General features: G+C 37.0%; 1 protein-coding gene across 2 annotated transcripts in view; it reads right to left on the bottom strand.

Annotated features, from left to right (window-relative positions):
* The window catches only part of LOC111569783 (immunoglobulin-like and fibronectin type III domain-containing protein 1), a 30,846-nt gene extending 14,198 nt beyond the window's left edge, over window positions 1-16,648 (bottom strand). For both annotated transcript variants that reach the window (XM_035948986.2, XM_035948985.2), the window contains exons 1-12: window positions 16,568-16,648; window positions 12,680-12,749; window positions 7,317-7,439; window positions 7,082-7,221; window positions 4,126-4,225; window positions 3,988-4,014; window positions 3,257-3,299; window positions 2,981-3,173; window positions 2,502-2,615; window positions 2,247-2,409; window positions 1,872-2,144; window positions 1,468-1,710 (exon numbers count right to left, since the gene is read on the bottom strand). In XM_035948986.2, the coding sequence (XP_035804879.2) occupies window positions 1,468-1,710; window positions 1,872-2,144; window positions 2,247-2,409; window positions 2,502-2,615; window positions 2,981-3,173; window positions 3,257-3,299; window positions 3,988-4,014; window positions 4,126-4,225; window positions 7,082-7,221; window positions 7,317-7,439; window positions 12,680-12,716 (1,456 nt within the window). In that variant the 5' untranslated portion in view covers window positions 12,717-12,749; window positions 16,568-16,648. The remainder of the gene's footprint in view (window positions 1-1,467; window positions 1,711-1,871; window positions 2,145-2,246; window positions 2,410-2,501; window positions 2,616-2,980; window positions 3,174-3,256; window positions 3,300-3,987; window positions 4,015-4,125; window positions 4,226-7,081; window positions 7,222-7,316; window positions 7,440-12,679; window positions 12,750-16,567) is intronic.
* Between the last annotated feature and the right edge of the window lie 254 nt (window positions 16,649-16,902).

A 16,902-nucleotide genomic window follows, 5' to 3' on the forward strand; every position in this document is an offset into this window, starting at 1 on the left:
ATCTAAAGCTGCCCTTGGATTCTCTATGAGCGACGGTGGGAAGGAACGAAATAAAACCCTGGGATAGGGAGGGGGGGTAAAAAACCTCCGACAAAACCAGGTGAGGGAAGGCGGTCATCTGTCTCAACTGGTTGGGTGGGACTGTGGGTGAAGAGGGTGGGGATGGCAGGATAGCAAGTGGTGAAGCCAGCGGCTGCAGATCAGAGACGTGTAACTCCAAGTTATGGATGTAAATGTCTGGCCTTGTCACTGCCAGCTTTCTTGCTTACAGTATGTCGCCCTCTAGTGACCAGTTTGCAGGACTGCAGACTATGCATCCAGTACCATCAACTGTGCTATTGTCTGTCACTTAAAAGGTTTCTGCACTCTACACTGATTATCATTTTAGTAAATCCTTCTACAAATGGAGCTGCCTTTCCTGCTGTCAGTGTAACGATAAACATTTTTCTGGGAAGTATTTTCTGTTGGAAGTTCTGGTTATTGTGCAATATTTGACAATCTAAAAATGAATAAATCTTGATTTTTTTTTGTATTATAATCCCTAATTTAAATGTAGCATGCTGTATGACTAAGCCTTTTATCCTGACACATCTCTGTGGATTTACAACCAGTTTTGAAATTAGCCACACTTGGCTTTACATTGTATGCTTATAATGTACAGATTATAAGATAAGATGAGCTTTTATTAATCCCACAGTGGGAACATCTGCAATGTTACAGCAGCAAAAGGGATAGTGCAAATGTGTAGGGAACATCAGCAGAAAATAAATAGATACACATATGCACTTATACATACAAGTATGAATCCTTCCATGTGTGGATGTTCAGGTATTACACTGAATAATTCCTCTGGATATGAAAAATGCCAATATTGTACATATCAGTGGCACAGCACTGATTCTTTCCTGAGTACATAATACTGATAAAAGAAATGTTGATTTTTCTCAGATTTTATCTATATTGCACAGTTATGCAATGAGTAGAAAAATACAGATTTTGCACAGATTTTTGTATTTGCAGGAAACAATGATATTGCACAGAGCTTTTGAATGTGCAAAATATTCATACTGCACAATTTGAATATGCTGCATCAGAGTAAAATCTGTCAAGTCTTCCATTATAAGCCCCAAACACCTTGGAGATGAAATGAATTTTACAAATCTTAGTCTGTGCCTTTTCATTTTCCTTTGCGCAGTTTCTTCTCTGGTGGAGAAATATTCCTTCTGTTGCTTTCTGACATATTTAATTTTAGTTCAGACCCAGCCTTAATTCTAGTCACACTGAGCGCACAGGGAGTAATTGTGACACACTTGGTGATGAATGTGGACCCAGACAGCTGAGTTGGTAATATTTGCAAAAGCAGAGTCAAATTTAGGAGCCACTGGACATTACATTAATGTCATTTTAATAATCTGTTATCTCTTTGCTCATTATTCAGTTTTCACACAGTGCAATAAGTGGTTTTACCTACGACAGTGTCAGGAACCAAAGGGCCAGTTCGTGATCGCTTCTTCTTCTTTCCATCTCCATCTCCATCTCCCAGGAGGTTCTTATTCTTTCCATCTCCATCACTCTTGTCTCCATCAGTTCCATCACCAGAACCATCTTTTCCATCTCCCTTAGTATCCAAGTCATCTTTCTCTTTTTGCAGTGCTGCTTTAGAGAGACCGTCTTGGTCACCAGTTTTGCCTTTACGACGATTTGGATCAGCTGAATTGCACGCAGAAAAGGAAGGAAAGGAATGAATTCGTCAAAACATTTTTTAAAATAAATTCAAGGAGTGCTCATCCAGACATTATGCTGTCAAGAATAGATTTATATTTCATTTATTAATGCGTGTTTAAGTATGAAAACAAAGAAAAATGTCCCACCTTCCACTGTGAGAGAGGCACTACTGGAATTAATACCAGCAATGGCATAATATGCTCCCGTATCATCCATTCCACAATCTTTTACTCTTAACATGTGAGTTAGTTTGTCCTCTGAGACGGTGATCTCATATTTGTCCCCATGTTCAAGTGATGAGTTGCCTTTTGACCAAGTGATTCTGTTGAGGGGCGTTGACAAGACACACTCAAAGATGGCGTCCTCACTTTCAACGGCCTTCACATCCTTGATCTTGGTTGTGAACTCCACATTAGGGACTGAGGAAAGAGGAACATTAGCTGACAGACTTTAGTGGATGTGCTTCGATTCTTCTAATACAGTCATCCTGTTTTATTAGAAATGACGTAGTTATACTTTACCCTGAAAGTCAGTTGTGAGAACATTTGCGTCCTCAACATCAACCTGGTAAAAACCCGCATCTTCTGGTTGAAGGTCTTTCATGGTGAAAACATACTTTGTCCCTTCTTTCTTCAGACAGGGTTTCGAATTTTCATCATAGCCATATGGGACCATTGTCCCATCCTTGTAAGACAAAATAATCAGATTTGATTTCCTTTTCAAAAAGTGATTAATCCATTTAATATTTGTTGGCTCTTGAAATCTATTTCGATCACCTTATATAAGTGAATGGCACTGTTAGGATCCAATAGTTTCATGTCGAAGCCAAATTCAGCTCTCCCATTTGGTTTTACTTCAATTTGTTTCACATTGTCCAGATTCTCCACAACCTAAGAAGGAAAGATGAGAAAATAAAAAGACTGCAGATTTTGCTGTGGACTTCACTGCTGAAGTCATGACATGTTTTAACATATGCAGCCTTGAGCAGAGCTGAGCATTACATGCCCACTAGTTAGCATGCACTAGGCTTGTTTAGCCACAGGCAAAACTAGTCTTCACGCACAAGGACACAAGGAGTCATTTAAAAGAAGCAAACTTAACCTTTTTTCCCAACTTTACAGCATTTTTAGTAAATGTTACTGTTCTTACAGCTTAAAATGCAAGTCAGTTTTCATCCTCGTTTAAAACCTCACCAACATTTTTCAGCTTTAAAATACTGAGTTCATGTGCAGTTGTTGCAATCTTCAGACGGTACCTTTGCCTGTTCTTCCTCCCTTTCCTTTTTCATCTGATTTAGTCTCTTCAGCATCCAGCGAAAGTCAGTAACACCAAAGTCCAAACAGATTTTTTCATAGTCTTTCTTTGGTGCACTGAGAAGCAGTTCCCAGAGTTTAGGATCAATTTCTCCTTCTTTCTTTGGTGGGAGTTGCTTTTTTCTGGTGACAACTCTGGAAAAAGCAGAACAGAGTAAATGTCTGTTTTGGTGTCAACAGCAATATACATTTGAAAAACAACTTTGACTTGAACTTACGTTTTCTTAAGCATCGATCTGAAGTCCTGCGCCTGTCCGTTTGCTGAGAGAAAATTAAATGTAAATTGGAAAAGACTAATTCTGCTATCATCACTTTTTAGACTTTGTATGGCCCTGGGGAAATCTTTAAAAAATACATTACAAAAAACACTGAATTCAGCTGACTTGTGCTTTTAAAATGATCTTTTGAAATCATGTGTCTTCTGTTGCAATTGCAGAAGAAGTTTTTATTGGAGTAAATGTCTTACTATGTTCAACACACATTTTTGTTGTTGCTGCTGCTGAGATCCAACAAAAAAGAGCAAAAAACAAATCCTGAAAAAAGCTCAAATGCAAATATACACTACCATTCAAAAGTTTGGGGTCATTTAGAATTGTCCATATTTTTGAGAGAAAAGCAGTTTTTCTTCAATGAAGATAGCATTAAATGAATCAGACATTGTTAATGTGATTAATGACTGTTCTAACTGGAAACAGCTGATTTTTAATGGAATATCTCCATAGGGGTACAGAGGAACATTTCCAGCAACCATCACTCCTGTGTTCTAATGCTACATTGTGTTAGCTAATGGTGTTGAAAGGCTAATTGATGATTAGAAAACCCTTGTGTGGTTCTGTTAGCACATGAATAAAAGTGTTAGTTTTCATGGAAAACATGAAAGTGTCTGGGTGACCCCAAACTTTTGAACGGTAGTGTATGCTCCTTAATATTTCTAAAGTATATTTCATACCTGCATGGTTGTTCTTCTTCATGCCACCTGGAACAATGTATAAAAACAACAGCTAAAATGAAATCATAAATGTTCAAACAGTGTATTATTGTCTAATTTCATTAAATTACCATTAATGCTTTTCATAATATATTTCACCTGTGAGAACGGTGAGAGTGGCAGTGGAGACGGCCTTTCCGTACTCATTGGTAACAAAGCACTTGTAAGTGTCAGCATGGATGGGTTTCACTTTGTGTATCTGTTAAAAAAAAATATTGTGATATGCAGATTCCATTTATAGCACTGAATATTAGATTCTGTCTCCATGAAGAACAAGCTTTATTTATTGGTGAAACACTTTGAGAGCAAATTTTTTTGAATGAAGATATTTTACAGGAACACTTTGATACCATGAGGGATGATTTCAAGAGTTCAGTGTCAAAACACTTTGTGTCCATTTCACAACAATAACACCATTTCCACAAGTTCATCATTCAAACTTTTTTACCCAAACTCCAGGGTCATGTCATGAAAATATCAATCAGTGCTCCCTGACCTTCTCAGAATCTACAGATTTTTATCTACAATAATTTTCTTTTATTTAATGATATGACAAGCAAATTCTACTGATGCCAAAGGCCTCAAAAGTTGGACAAATGTCGACTAGAAACTGTAGTTTTAGTAGAATTATAGATACATCTAATGTATACACTTAGAGGATTGTTCTGGGGGCATAATGTTGCACATCTTCCATTTTGAAAGGCAAATAGTTATTCGGTATAATAGTTTTTGACACTTTAAGTCATTTAGGACAAATTTCAATTCATTTTGGACATAATTTGTCATTTTTAACAGGTTTTAAGTAAAAAAATTTCAAGACTAGAACCTTGTCTTGCCATACTTGCCAAACATCAAATTATACCGATATTAGAGCCTCAAAAGTTAGTGAAATGTCAACCAAAGACTGTATTTTAGTAGGAAATATGGATCCATCCATATACACACGTGGACAAAATTGTTGGTACCCCTCGGTTAATGAAAGAAAAACCCACAATGGTCACAGAAATCATTTGAATCTGACAAAAGTAATAATAAACAAAAATTCTATGAAAATTAACCAATGAAAATCAGACATTGCTTTTGAACTGTGGTTTAACAGAATTATTTTAAAAAATAAACTCATGAAACAGACCTGGACAAAAATGATGGTACCCTTAACTTAATATTTTGTTGCACAACCTTTTGAGGCAATCACTGCAATCAAACCATTTGTGTAACTGTCAGTGAGACTTCTGCACCTCTCAGCAGGTATTCTGGTCCACTCCTCATGAACAGACTGCTCCAGTTGTCTCAGGTTTGAAGGTTCCTTCTCCAGACGCCATGTTTCAGCTCCTTCCACAGATGTTCAATAGGATTTAGATCAGGGCTCATAGAGGCCACTTCAGAATAGTCCAATGTTTTCCTCTTAGCCATTCTTGGATGTTTTTAGCTGTGTGTTTTGGCTCATTATCCTGTTGCAAGACCCATGACCTGCGACTGAGACCAAGCTTTCTGACACTGGGCAGCACATTTCTCTCTAGAATACCTTGATAGTCATGAGATTTCATTGTACCTGCACAGATTCCAGACACCCTGTACCAGATGCAGCAAAGCAGCCCCAGAACATAACAGAACCTCCTCCATGTTTCACAGTAGGGACAGTGTTCTTTTCTTGATATGCTTCATTTTTGTGTCTGTGAACATAGAGCTGATGTGCCAAAAAGTTCCAGTTTTGTCTCGTCTGTCCATAGAACATTCTCCCAGAAGCTTTGTGGCTTGTCAACATGCAGTTTGGCAAATTCCAGTCTGGCTTTTTTATGATTTGTTTTCAACAATGGTGTCCTCCTTGGTCGTCTCCCATGAAGTCTACTTTGGTTCAAACAACGACGGATGGTGAGATCTGACACTGATGTACCTTGACCTTGGAGTTCACCTTTAATGTCTTTAGAGGTTGTTCTGGGATCTTTTCTTACCATTCATTTTATCCGTCTCTTCCATTTGTCATCAATTTTCCTCCTGAGGCCACATCCAGGGAGGTTGTCTACAGTCCCATGGATCTTAAATTTCTGAATAATACGTGCAACTGTAGTCACAGGAACATCAAGCTGCTTGGAGATGGTCTTATAGCCTTTACCTTTAACATGCTGGTCTATAATTTTCTTTCTAATCTCCTGAGACAACTCTCTCCTTGGCTTCCTCTGGTCCATGTTTAGTGTGGTACACACCATGTCACCAAACAGCACAGTGACTACTGTAACCCTATAAATAGGCTGACTGACTGATTACAAGTTTGTAGACACCTGTGATGCTAATTAGAGGACACACCTTGATTGAACATGTCCCTATGGTCACATTATTTTCAGTCTTTTCTAGGGGTGCCATCATTTTTGTCCAGGCCTGTTTCATGAGTTTATTTTTTAAAATAATTCTGTTAAACCACGGTTCAGAAGCAATGTCTGATTTTCACTGGATCCTTTTCATAGAATTTTTATTTATCATTACTTTTGTCAGATTCAAATTATTCTGTGACCATTGTGGGTTTTTCTTTCATTAACCGAGGTACCAACAATTTTGTCCACATGTGTATATGCTCTCACAGGAACTTTCTGGGGCCATAATACTTGATTGAAAGTTTTGCACTTTTTCTTCATGGTCAAGGGTCAGTGCTTTGAAAACTGTCTGCTGGATCCATTTAATCAACTGGATCTGCTGGAAACTATTCTGTGTCCTCACAAAATAACAAATAATCAGAACAAAATCTGAGACAGTTGAGAAACGCTGCTATCTGAAATAACATAAACTCACCCATTTCAAGCGTCTTTGAAAACTTTCTCATGTGGTGTAACAACTTTTCATAAAGACGCTAGCACAGGAACCATAGACGATTTCAAATGTTAATTTTTGAATGAATTTCAATTGTTGACGTATAAGATTTTAGAAAACAGAGAAAATACATTGTGAATTTTTCTAATGCTTGAAGTGATGTGTTTTGTTCCCTTAAATATATTTTGTGTTTTTGTAAATTTGTATGACAAAAGTACACCTTGATCAATTTATTTGCCTACTTTTGTCTCACCTCAAGAATGTGCTCTCGAGCTCTTTCATCGTATTTGATCTTGTATATTTGTGGGTCTTCGACTTCGCCTTTATTACGCCCCCAGGTCACAGTTGGTGCTGGCTCTCCACTCACCATAGCTTTGAAAACTGCCTTTTTACCTGAAAAATTTAAACAAAGATGACCAAATGTAAGTTATAGTGGTTCATATTGTTGCTGTCATGTAGTTTTACTGTGTGTGCTTGTGTTTTTCTACCCTCTTGAGCAGTCACATTCATCGTTTTCCGGGCAAAATCAGGTGTTGACTTTCCTGCAGGAAGTGGGTCAACAAACTGAGTTATCGTAACGCCAGGGACTCTGGACCTCTTGTTGAAGCCCACTGTGAAGACCAGAACAAAAAGAAAAAAAATGTGTTTAACAGATCTGTAGCATGGCTCAACAGTAAGACATGAATGTTTTAAAACAGTTTTTATATGTAATTTCTTGAACAGTTGACTGTTATTTTGCAGTTTTTTCATGTTTTGTTAAATTACAGATAATAACAAGAAAAGCACTCCGAGAGTGCAGTCCTCCTCCAAGGCTGCTCAGTCGTATCATTTCCGACGGCTGAAATCTTGAAAAAATTTTTTGGCAGAAATCACAGCACCATCGAATGTGGCCATTTAATATAGATGTACCCACAACAAAATGAAGTTGTGCTGAGCACAGATGTGTGTTATGCATGTGTACGTTATGTACGGATACCGAATTGCGAGACCTAAATATGTTGTGGGTGGCGGGAATTGATGGGACTCAGAAACACCCCCACAATTTAATCAATTGTTCCTTGTATCATTTTCAACGGATCCATATTTAATTCGTATTTGAGTAATGTTAGTAACAGGAAGACAGACAGACAGACAGACAAACCAACGCCGATAACTCTGCCAAGGCTCCGCCTCCTTGACGGAATAACAATTTAAGTAAATAATGTCCACACCAAAATGAAATATTTTTACAAATGGTCATTCATCTTTTACAACATTTCACTATAAAAAGACAAAATTTTTTACTGTATTTAAATCAGCAAAAAATATTGTCATTTTACAGACATTTATAATTTTTTGAAATAATTTTTTTAATTAGTAAAGCATAAAGTGAACTGTTACTTTCCAGATTTTACCTGCATTGTAAATTACAGGTAATATCTCGTAAAAATCACAAAAAATGTAATAATTTACATTTTGACTGAAAAATACAGGCCAAAATTGTACACAATGTCCACAGCAAAAATCTGTATTTTTACACATAGTAATTCCCCCTTTTACAAAGTATGACAAATTACACAGTGTATTTTAATCAGCTAAAAATATAATTATTTTCCATTATTGCCACTGGTTTTACAGTGTTGACTTTTAACGATTTTTTTCTGACATCCATCCTGCCAGATATTGTCTGTTTTTGTTTGTTTTGTTTTGTTTTTCTATAGTGTGCACAAGGTTGTTACAGAACTGGGAAACAGAAAGAAAATATTGCATGCTTGGTATGTGTCCACATGTGTTGCATCAACATTCTTGAGCCAAATTATCGGACTGAAAAAGGTTAAAGCATTTAAAATTGAGGTACAGCGTAGATCAAGCCACAAGCTGATCAGTATTTAAGCCTCTGATTTTTCTATCCATTTTTAAAACAGCAATATCATCTTTTTTTTCTAACACTTGTGAAATACATATAATACGCTTTCATGGTACCAGAGATTACAGGCATCTTCACCAGTGCTTTTTCTTTTGGTTGCAGTTTCTTGCCAGAATTTCACAAGAGGTCACTGTTTCCTTTCTTTTTGTCATGATACGACCTTCAGTTTCATAAACCACACTAAATGAGCTGTATCGGATTAAATTATACATCCATTTTTATCTTTTTGTCTCTTCACTCTAAATCAGTTGATGGTGATTGATGTGATTCATTTATTGCAATGTAAATTCTCTGTAAAGACTGTTTAGATTGCCAGGTTTTGCTTTTTATGAATACTTAAGTAATTATAAACCTTTCTAAATGATAGTTACCAAGTGAGATTGAGTAAAGACCTAATAAAATTGCAAAACATAGAGTCGTTATTGTAAAAAAATGAAGATGAAAAGCGTGTCTTGGAGGAGTTTTCTTGTATGAGACTTTTGTAGAAGGCTATAGTTAAACCAAATGATCAGAACTGTTGGTCATAGTTTTTAACTGAGACATTGGAGACATTTTAAGGTCTGTACTGTAGTGGTATAGAGATATAAAAGAGAGGGGTGACACATTTTTTGTGCCTTTTTCCCCCTTTAACATTTCAATGTGGAATGGCTCAAACATTGAAATCACAAACTGCAAGCCACCATCTGTTATCCCTTTCTCTGTACAAGCATCATACCTCGTAATGACTTAGAGCTGCATCAGTCACCTTGGGGCTCAGGCATTTAGTATGACTTTACTTCCTCATTTGGACAGGTCAAACAACCAATTATCATACCACTGTGTGCAAAATCAAATGTGTTTCACAATCTGAGCACTATATTCCAGTCATGGATGGAAAACCTACGCTACCATTCAAAAGTTTGGGGTCACCCAAGCAATTTCATGTTTTCCATGAAAACACATACTTTTAGTCATGTGTTAACATAATTGCACAAGAGTTTTTAAATCATCAATTAGACATTCAACACCATTAGCTAACACAATGCACCATTAGAGTGGTGGTTTCTGGAAATGTTCCTCTGTACCCCTATGGAGATATTCCATCAAAAATCAGCAATTTCCAGCTACAATAGCCATTTACCATATTAAGCGACCCCAACTTTTGAGTAGTAGTGGGTATCTTATTCAATTTCCTGATTCTAAAATAGTTTCTGAGTAACAGACAGTTTAAATCAGGGTAACCACATATTTTGAAATTTGAAATATATGTCTAGGCCACTTTATTAGCTACAGTCCTCTACAATTCTAATGGCGTTTTTTTTTTTTTTTCCAGAGATATGGCAATCAGTGATATGTTACTCTGCAATATAGTTAAAAATGTTCCCCTTTTCTTCTCCCATTCTGTTAGTAAATGGGTTGGACAAAATATTAGAAAAACACATCTCAATATGATGTAGCCCATAGAAATATGTCTTGCTTTTACCCTAACATTTTCTAGTGTAGTTGCACAAAATCACACTCAAACGCATGTAAGAAGGCAGGAGTTACAATAATACAGATAAACACCAGTACATATTTGGTGGAAAAAAAACATGTTTCTTTCTTTGGAGCACCATGAAATCATTATAATTATTTGAAAACCAGATCTTTCTTTACACAAACATACAGTAAAGTCAAGGGCTACAGTATTATGTCCTCTGTGATTTACTTTTAGATTCCTCATTCTGCATCTTTTTTCCCCCCAGCAGCCTTACTCTGGTTTAAGGGCATGTATTGAATATTCATCAAATTGTATGTGTCATCTCTCCAAGGTTTCGTTTACGCTCTTATGTCATCTGAATGCAGGCAGAATTCTTGTAACCTTCTTCCTCAAGCATTGATTCACACATAATCCAAGCCTGGTAGGACAGCAGGCAGTCGTTTCCTTCTGCATACCAATTGCTCCTGGAAGAACTGTTGGATTTGGGGAGCAGCAGACTTGAGAACACTTTCAGCAAAAAAAAATTGTTGGCTGTATAAAGCAGATATCCTTGTCATAAACCACCGTGAGCCACCCCTATGCCCCTGGAATGAGTGTGAATGGCTTTCTGGGGTAGAGTTTCTTAGAAGTGGAAAATAAAATAATACACTTTTTGTTCTTCATATATATCCTTGGAGTACTTCTTTCCATTTCAAGTGCAAAAGTGGTAAGATTGTAAATGTCAAATGAAGTTCAAATGTTTCCTTACTCAAATCTCTAAATGTTTTTTTTCTTCTTTTTTTTTTTTGCAAATGCCCTAACCCACCATCACTACTACTTCCTGTCAGTGGATATGAATGGAAAAACCTGTTAATGCCTATTAAAATGTGTATATATTATACTTTACTTTAAAAAATGTGGGGTTGCATTTAAGTCTTGATGGTTAAAAATAGAGACTCCTGGAAACAATGACATCTTCTGATTGGGTTCTAATTATCAGTCCATGTCGTTCTCTGGTTTGTTATGATTCTATCATGTAAGACATTAGCTTTGACTACCACTGGTTAATTGAAGATAGATAAGGAATTACAGGAGCTGTTTACTTTGTTGTCTGTGCAAGCAGCTGTTGTGCAATTACGGAAATCTCTGGTCTTATTTTACACCATAGTTTAATCTACAATTAAGCAACCAACCTCCTCCAGCACCCACATGCTTGGTGTTGCACATGAATGTTCATGTGGCATTCATTTTCAGGCATGTTAGTATTCACAGGAAGTTATGTTAAAACAGTGCTTCAATGCTCATCTGGAGATAGTTTTTGTCAAAATCTATTTTCAAAATGAAAATATATTATTGTGGATGTAGTCTGAGATCCCACATTTCACACAACATCTCAGGACAAAAAGAAACTGAAGACTCCTCTGATAAACTGAACGGTACCTTTTTTTTTCAAAGTTTGCAGTGTTCCCAGGAGCACAGTGGCTTCAGCAGTTGTGAAGTGGAAGAATTATTACAATTTGCCATGTGACTTAACTGAGTAATTTGGCAAAAGGGACCTTGTTCATGAAGGGGGTCAAGAAGTTAACAGGAACACAGAACTTCCTCTGCGGAGACAGGAGAACTTGTAGAAAGGACTACCATCTCAGCAGCACTTTATCATTCAGGGATTTATCAGCTGGACACAAGCCAGTCTCGAAGTAAGGAACACAAGACAGCCCACTTGCAATGTGCCAGTCTGCATCTCTAGTACCCTCAGAACATGATCTGGCAAAAGGCGACACTAGTCACTGTTTGGCTATTACCATATCTGTTGTAATGCATGGTGGGGGCAGCATCATGCGGCAAAGTGAGGGAGACTAGTCAGAATTGAAGGGATAATGAATGCAGCCAGATACAAAGAAAACCTGCTCCAGAATATAGTGATGTCAGACTGAGGTGTCAGTTTACTGACAGCATGATAGTAAACTGAAAACAATGCTGGTGTGGCCTCAGTGAGGTGTTTGACTGTCCTTGAAAGGCCAAGCCAAAGTTTGGAATGAAACCTCACAAAACATCTGTGGAAAAACCTGAAGATGACAGTTCAGAAACGCCTCCTATTCAATCTGACCAAACTTGATAGAATGTGCCATTAAAAGTGGGTTAAACTGCCAAAATCAAGATGTGTAAAACCTGTAGGGACTTATTAAAGAAGACTTTAAGTGATAGTGCCTGTCAAAGGAGCTTCTACAAAGTATTGAATTATGGGTCGGAATATTTTGGAAAATGTTTGCAAAAATATATAAAAACACTTTTTTTATTACCAAAAGGTGTTACTGAGTGATGATTGATGGGCAAAATGTCAATTAGTATTAATATTATATTAAGGAATGCCTATGCCTGCGTGAACACAGTTGGATTGGTGAGGTGTATGTCAGGTGTTTATTTGGTTAACTTGCAGTTTATAGTACAGCAGGATGATACATAAACAAGTTTTCACATCCTAAGCATGCACAAAAATCATATCTTACCTGGGACTTGTGAGCTCTGGTTTGCTGTTGAACTCATGGCAGCGTTTGTTGATTATCAGAGTTAAGGTGGCTGAAGTATAAAGAATATTTGTCACAGTTGTGTAGCGACATTTTTATGGCATCAATGAAATACAATCAGAACAAATTTAAGCACCGTTCAGAGCAAAGCTATTATATACAGTTTTTTCTTAAAAAAAAAAAAAAAAAAGCTAACACTGATTTAGCCCAGCCAAACTATCAACAGAGTCAAGTGATGTTTTCAATTTGAGGTTTGCCAGATTAGCTGTTTTTACAGCTTTTACTTAATCAGAAACTAAAATCTAAAATAAATCAAAATATCAGTTTAAAGTAACATTTTCTTAAAGACACAACTTTCTGATATTTTGTTGGCCTGTATGGTCAAATACAGACTTTATGTATTTTACATATATACATTTAGCTTTTGTGTGCGTGTGTGCGTGTGGGTGTGTGTGTGTGTGTGTGTGTGGGGGGGGGTGTGTGTGTGTAGGTGTGTGTGTGCGTGTGTGCGTGTGTGTGTGTGTGTGTGTGTGTGGGGGGGGTGTTTGTGTGTGTGTGTGTGGGGTGTGTGTGTGTAGGTGTGTGTGTGTGTGTGTGTGTGTATGCTTAGCTTAATTGTGGAAGACATTTTTGCAGTTCAATGTTTTCCTAAGCTTTCTCATCTACAACAAAATATCATTCGAGTAAAATATTAGAGGTTTATAAAATAAATATTTAAAAAAACAATTGCTGATTCAAATACAGTGGAAATGGAAATCTGTATTTGCCCCTACATGTATTGTAGCACTGTATTTCATTCTGTGGCTCAATTCTCATGAGAATCTCTTAAAACTAGAAAGCACTCAGAGAGCACAGTACTCCGCCAAGGCTGTTCATTCCTCCATATAGCATTGTCAGAAATGCAGCGTTTTTTTTTTTGTAGAATTGCAGCATTTGTTCATTCATTACTGATGATCAGAAATCACAGCAGCATAGAATGTGGCCATTTAACATTAATGTATCCACAACCACAATGGCCTTGCGCTGAGCACAGGCATGTGTTATGCATGTGCATGTTATGTATGGACACCGAATCGCATGACCTAAATATGTTGTGGGAGGTGTGAATTGATGGGACTTGGAAACACATACACACAATTTAATCAGTTGTCCCTTGTGTCATTTCCAATGGATAAGTAAGCAGCGGTCGATTTGTAGTAGGATCGCAATCATGTGATGGTCAGCAGGCAGCTGACGTAGTGTTCACTTGTTGTCATAGTTACAGTGACGCTGTGCCACTTTCTCGCAATGATATGGAAATCTTTAGCAAATCCATGGATTCAGACTATAAGCTGCATCACTGCCAAAATCTAATCACTTGGTCCTTGTGTCATTTCTGATCTTCCCTAAAAATTTCATCCAAATCCGTGAGTCCGTTTTTTAGTAATGTTGCTAACAGACACCGATGGTCACATAACTCCACCACGTTCCTTGATGGAATAATTACAACTTTCTATCACTATAAACCTAATTTATGTGGCAGCTTCACAAAAAATGTTATTTATTTTAAATATAATTACATTTAATATATTACTATAATTGATTAACCCTTTTAAAACCACAGGGATCACCGGTCACACTGCAGCGCATGTGTATTTCAAATTACTGTAACTCCTCGCTACTTCGTGCAATTTTAATCATTCAAACTGCCCCTGAAAGCTGTGAAACGGGGCTTTCTGGTGCTATTACATGCATTACGGTAATGACTGAGTGCCGTGTGGGGAGAGGGAGGAAATGAGTGGAAATGAGGAAATGAGTATTGTAGTGCTAAAAGGGTTAATATTAATTTGTCTGTTAAAAATTATTTAACCAATCAGTTAAACGTTAGGACTGCTAAATGTTAGAAAATAGCATCAAAGTTCACAAAGGTTGCAAGTATCTATACTTGAGAACTTGGAACCAGAGAATTTTATGAATTTTACAAAAAAGACTTGAATGATTAATACTTACTAATACGTTTTATCTTGATCAAATAATTGATTAGTCTAACTAATTCAGCTCTAATACATTTACTTTCATCTAATGTATTTTGACTGACCCTTTATAGTCAGTGAGCACAGTCCATATCACATGATTCAACTTGACCGATGTGTAACTGCGGGGGTCTGGAGAATCTGGGCCACCTAAAAGCAGGGTCATGGACCAGAAAAGGTTGAGAAACCCTGCCTTGGAGCATCTCCTCATGTATCATCGATGTTACCATATGACATCAGCCTGTCAAAGTGGGGATGCCATGACACCTACGTGACTCGTGCAGACAGTTGGAGACATGCTGGGACACAGTAAATGGGGAATGTGAAATCCCACCGAGTGGCTCACTCTTCCCAACTGCCTGTGGAGTCATCCGGCTGTGCCAGAAATTTAACTACGCAGGATCCAAACATAGAAAGGAGCAGAGTGTCATTGCATGAAACTGTTAAGTCGATGCACATATCTGTAAATCTATTTTATGCCACTGACTGTTAAAAATCATATTTTGCGCAGTGAGGGTTTAGCTGTTAACTATGAGCGAAAGAGTGAAGATAAACTTCAAACTGTTTATCTGATGCTCTAAAGTGAATTTGCTTTGTGTTGAAAGGTGAAAATGTACATATGATTCTTAGATTTGAAAAAGTGGTTATGAGATACAGAACTGCGTTAGCCAAGCTCTGAGCTGTAGACAGTAAACTGAAGATGTTTGACTGTCATCCTCGTGACCTTTAAGACGAGTACCAGTGCATGACAGTGACCATGAAAACAGTACATTTAATTTTTAATTAAATGTATATTCTTATTTTTTTCTGTTACTTGAATTTTTCTTTTAACATCTGTAGAGCTGAAAAGCTTTTAATTAGAACGAAATGGGCAATATATGAAGATTGGGGTTTTTACATGGGCTTTTAATGTTAAGTACCATATGAGGAAATTTTAAAAATGTGAAAAAGGATATCTGTCCATTTCTAACCCAATAAAACATATTTATCAAGGCCTTGATCGTCAGGCATTCTGTGGTGGAAACTGATCCTGGGCTCAGTCATGGTCCTGGGAAGCCAGTTGGGAAGTTCACATTCTTCTATGAAATGTGGAAAACTGTTGGGATCTTTAATGATTGGTAAAGATGATCTCAACAGATCTGTTTGGATTTTTCTCTTCATTTAGATTTATTATCAAGGCTCATTTCTGACTTTTTTGCATCACTTCTTGTACTACAGCATAAAAATATTTCACTCCTTTGCCTGTGGCATTATGTATACACTATATTTTGGTTGTTCCTCTTGTTTTCTCTATGTTAGCTAGCCATGGATGTGTTTTTTTTACAAGCACATGAAAAGTACTGCATCTGCAAATCATAAAAATACAGTATCTAGTTGTATTTTTGTCATTTTCCTATTTTGTTTTGGCAGGATAAGTTCATTTCTGCAGCAGCAGAATCAAAGACTTTCACAAACTATAAATCCAACCTCATGCTTATCTAGACCAAAGAACTGTTTATCTTTAAAAAATTACGTATGGGAAATTGATTGATTTGTAAATCTACCCAATCACTTATAACACTATCTGTTCTGAAGTAGACTAATATCATATGTTGAACATTTCGAGCTGAAGAATTTACTAGAACTACTCTGTACTGTTTATCAGCCCTAATATAGGTCTCTTTCATCAAATGATGCTGAATCACTTGTGCCATTTTTAAATAATACTGCAGCTTTCCAAACTTGTGCTACTTGTCAAAACCATCCTCAGTCACACGTTGCTTAAATTATTGCTGCCTCTTTTGGTCGTTCCTCTTTGAATCCTGTAAAAATTACTAACACTGGAAATTTGTCGCTTAAGAAAATAATTCGTACTTACTTTCAGTTCTTTGTCGACTATGTTCAGCTATCAGCCCTCAGCTTCTACTTCTTCCTTCTATCCAATATTTCAAAGGTGACACCCCTTTTTGTTTGGTAATAAAAGTTTGAAGGACATAGGAACCCTTACATGGGCAGTTGGTAAAATCCCATATTACAGCAATGGTAAATGGATCCCTATGAAAGCGATCACTTTGCAGTTGCCACTGGAAATACATTATGACTGTTCATTCAATCTGGTATTGGAGATATCCAGTCAGCAGTTTTCCATCACTACATTTGAGAAAATAAAAACCCCTTCAACATCAGATATTAATGTCCAGAATTACATTTCAT

Source organism: Amphiprion ocellaris, chromosome 5, assembly GCF_022539595.1.
Source record: "Amphiprion ocellaris isolate individual 3 ecotype Okinawa chromosome 5, ASM2253959v1, whole genome shotgun sequence".
Taxonomy (NCBI): domain Eukaryota; kingdom Metazoa; phylum Chordata; class Actinopteri; family Pomacentridae; genus Amphiprion; species Amphiprion ocellaris.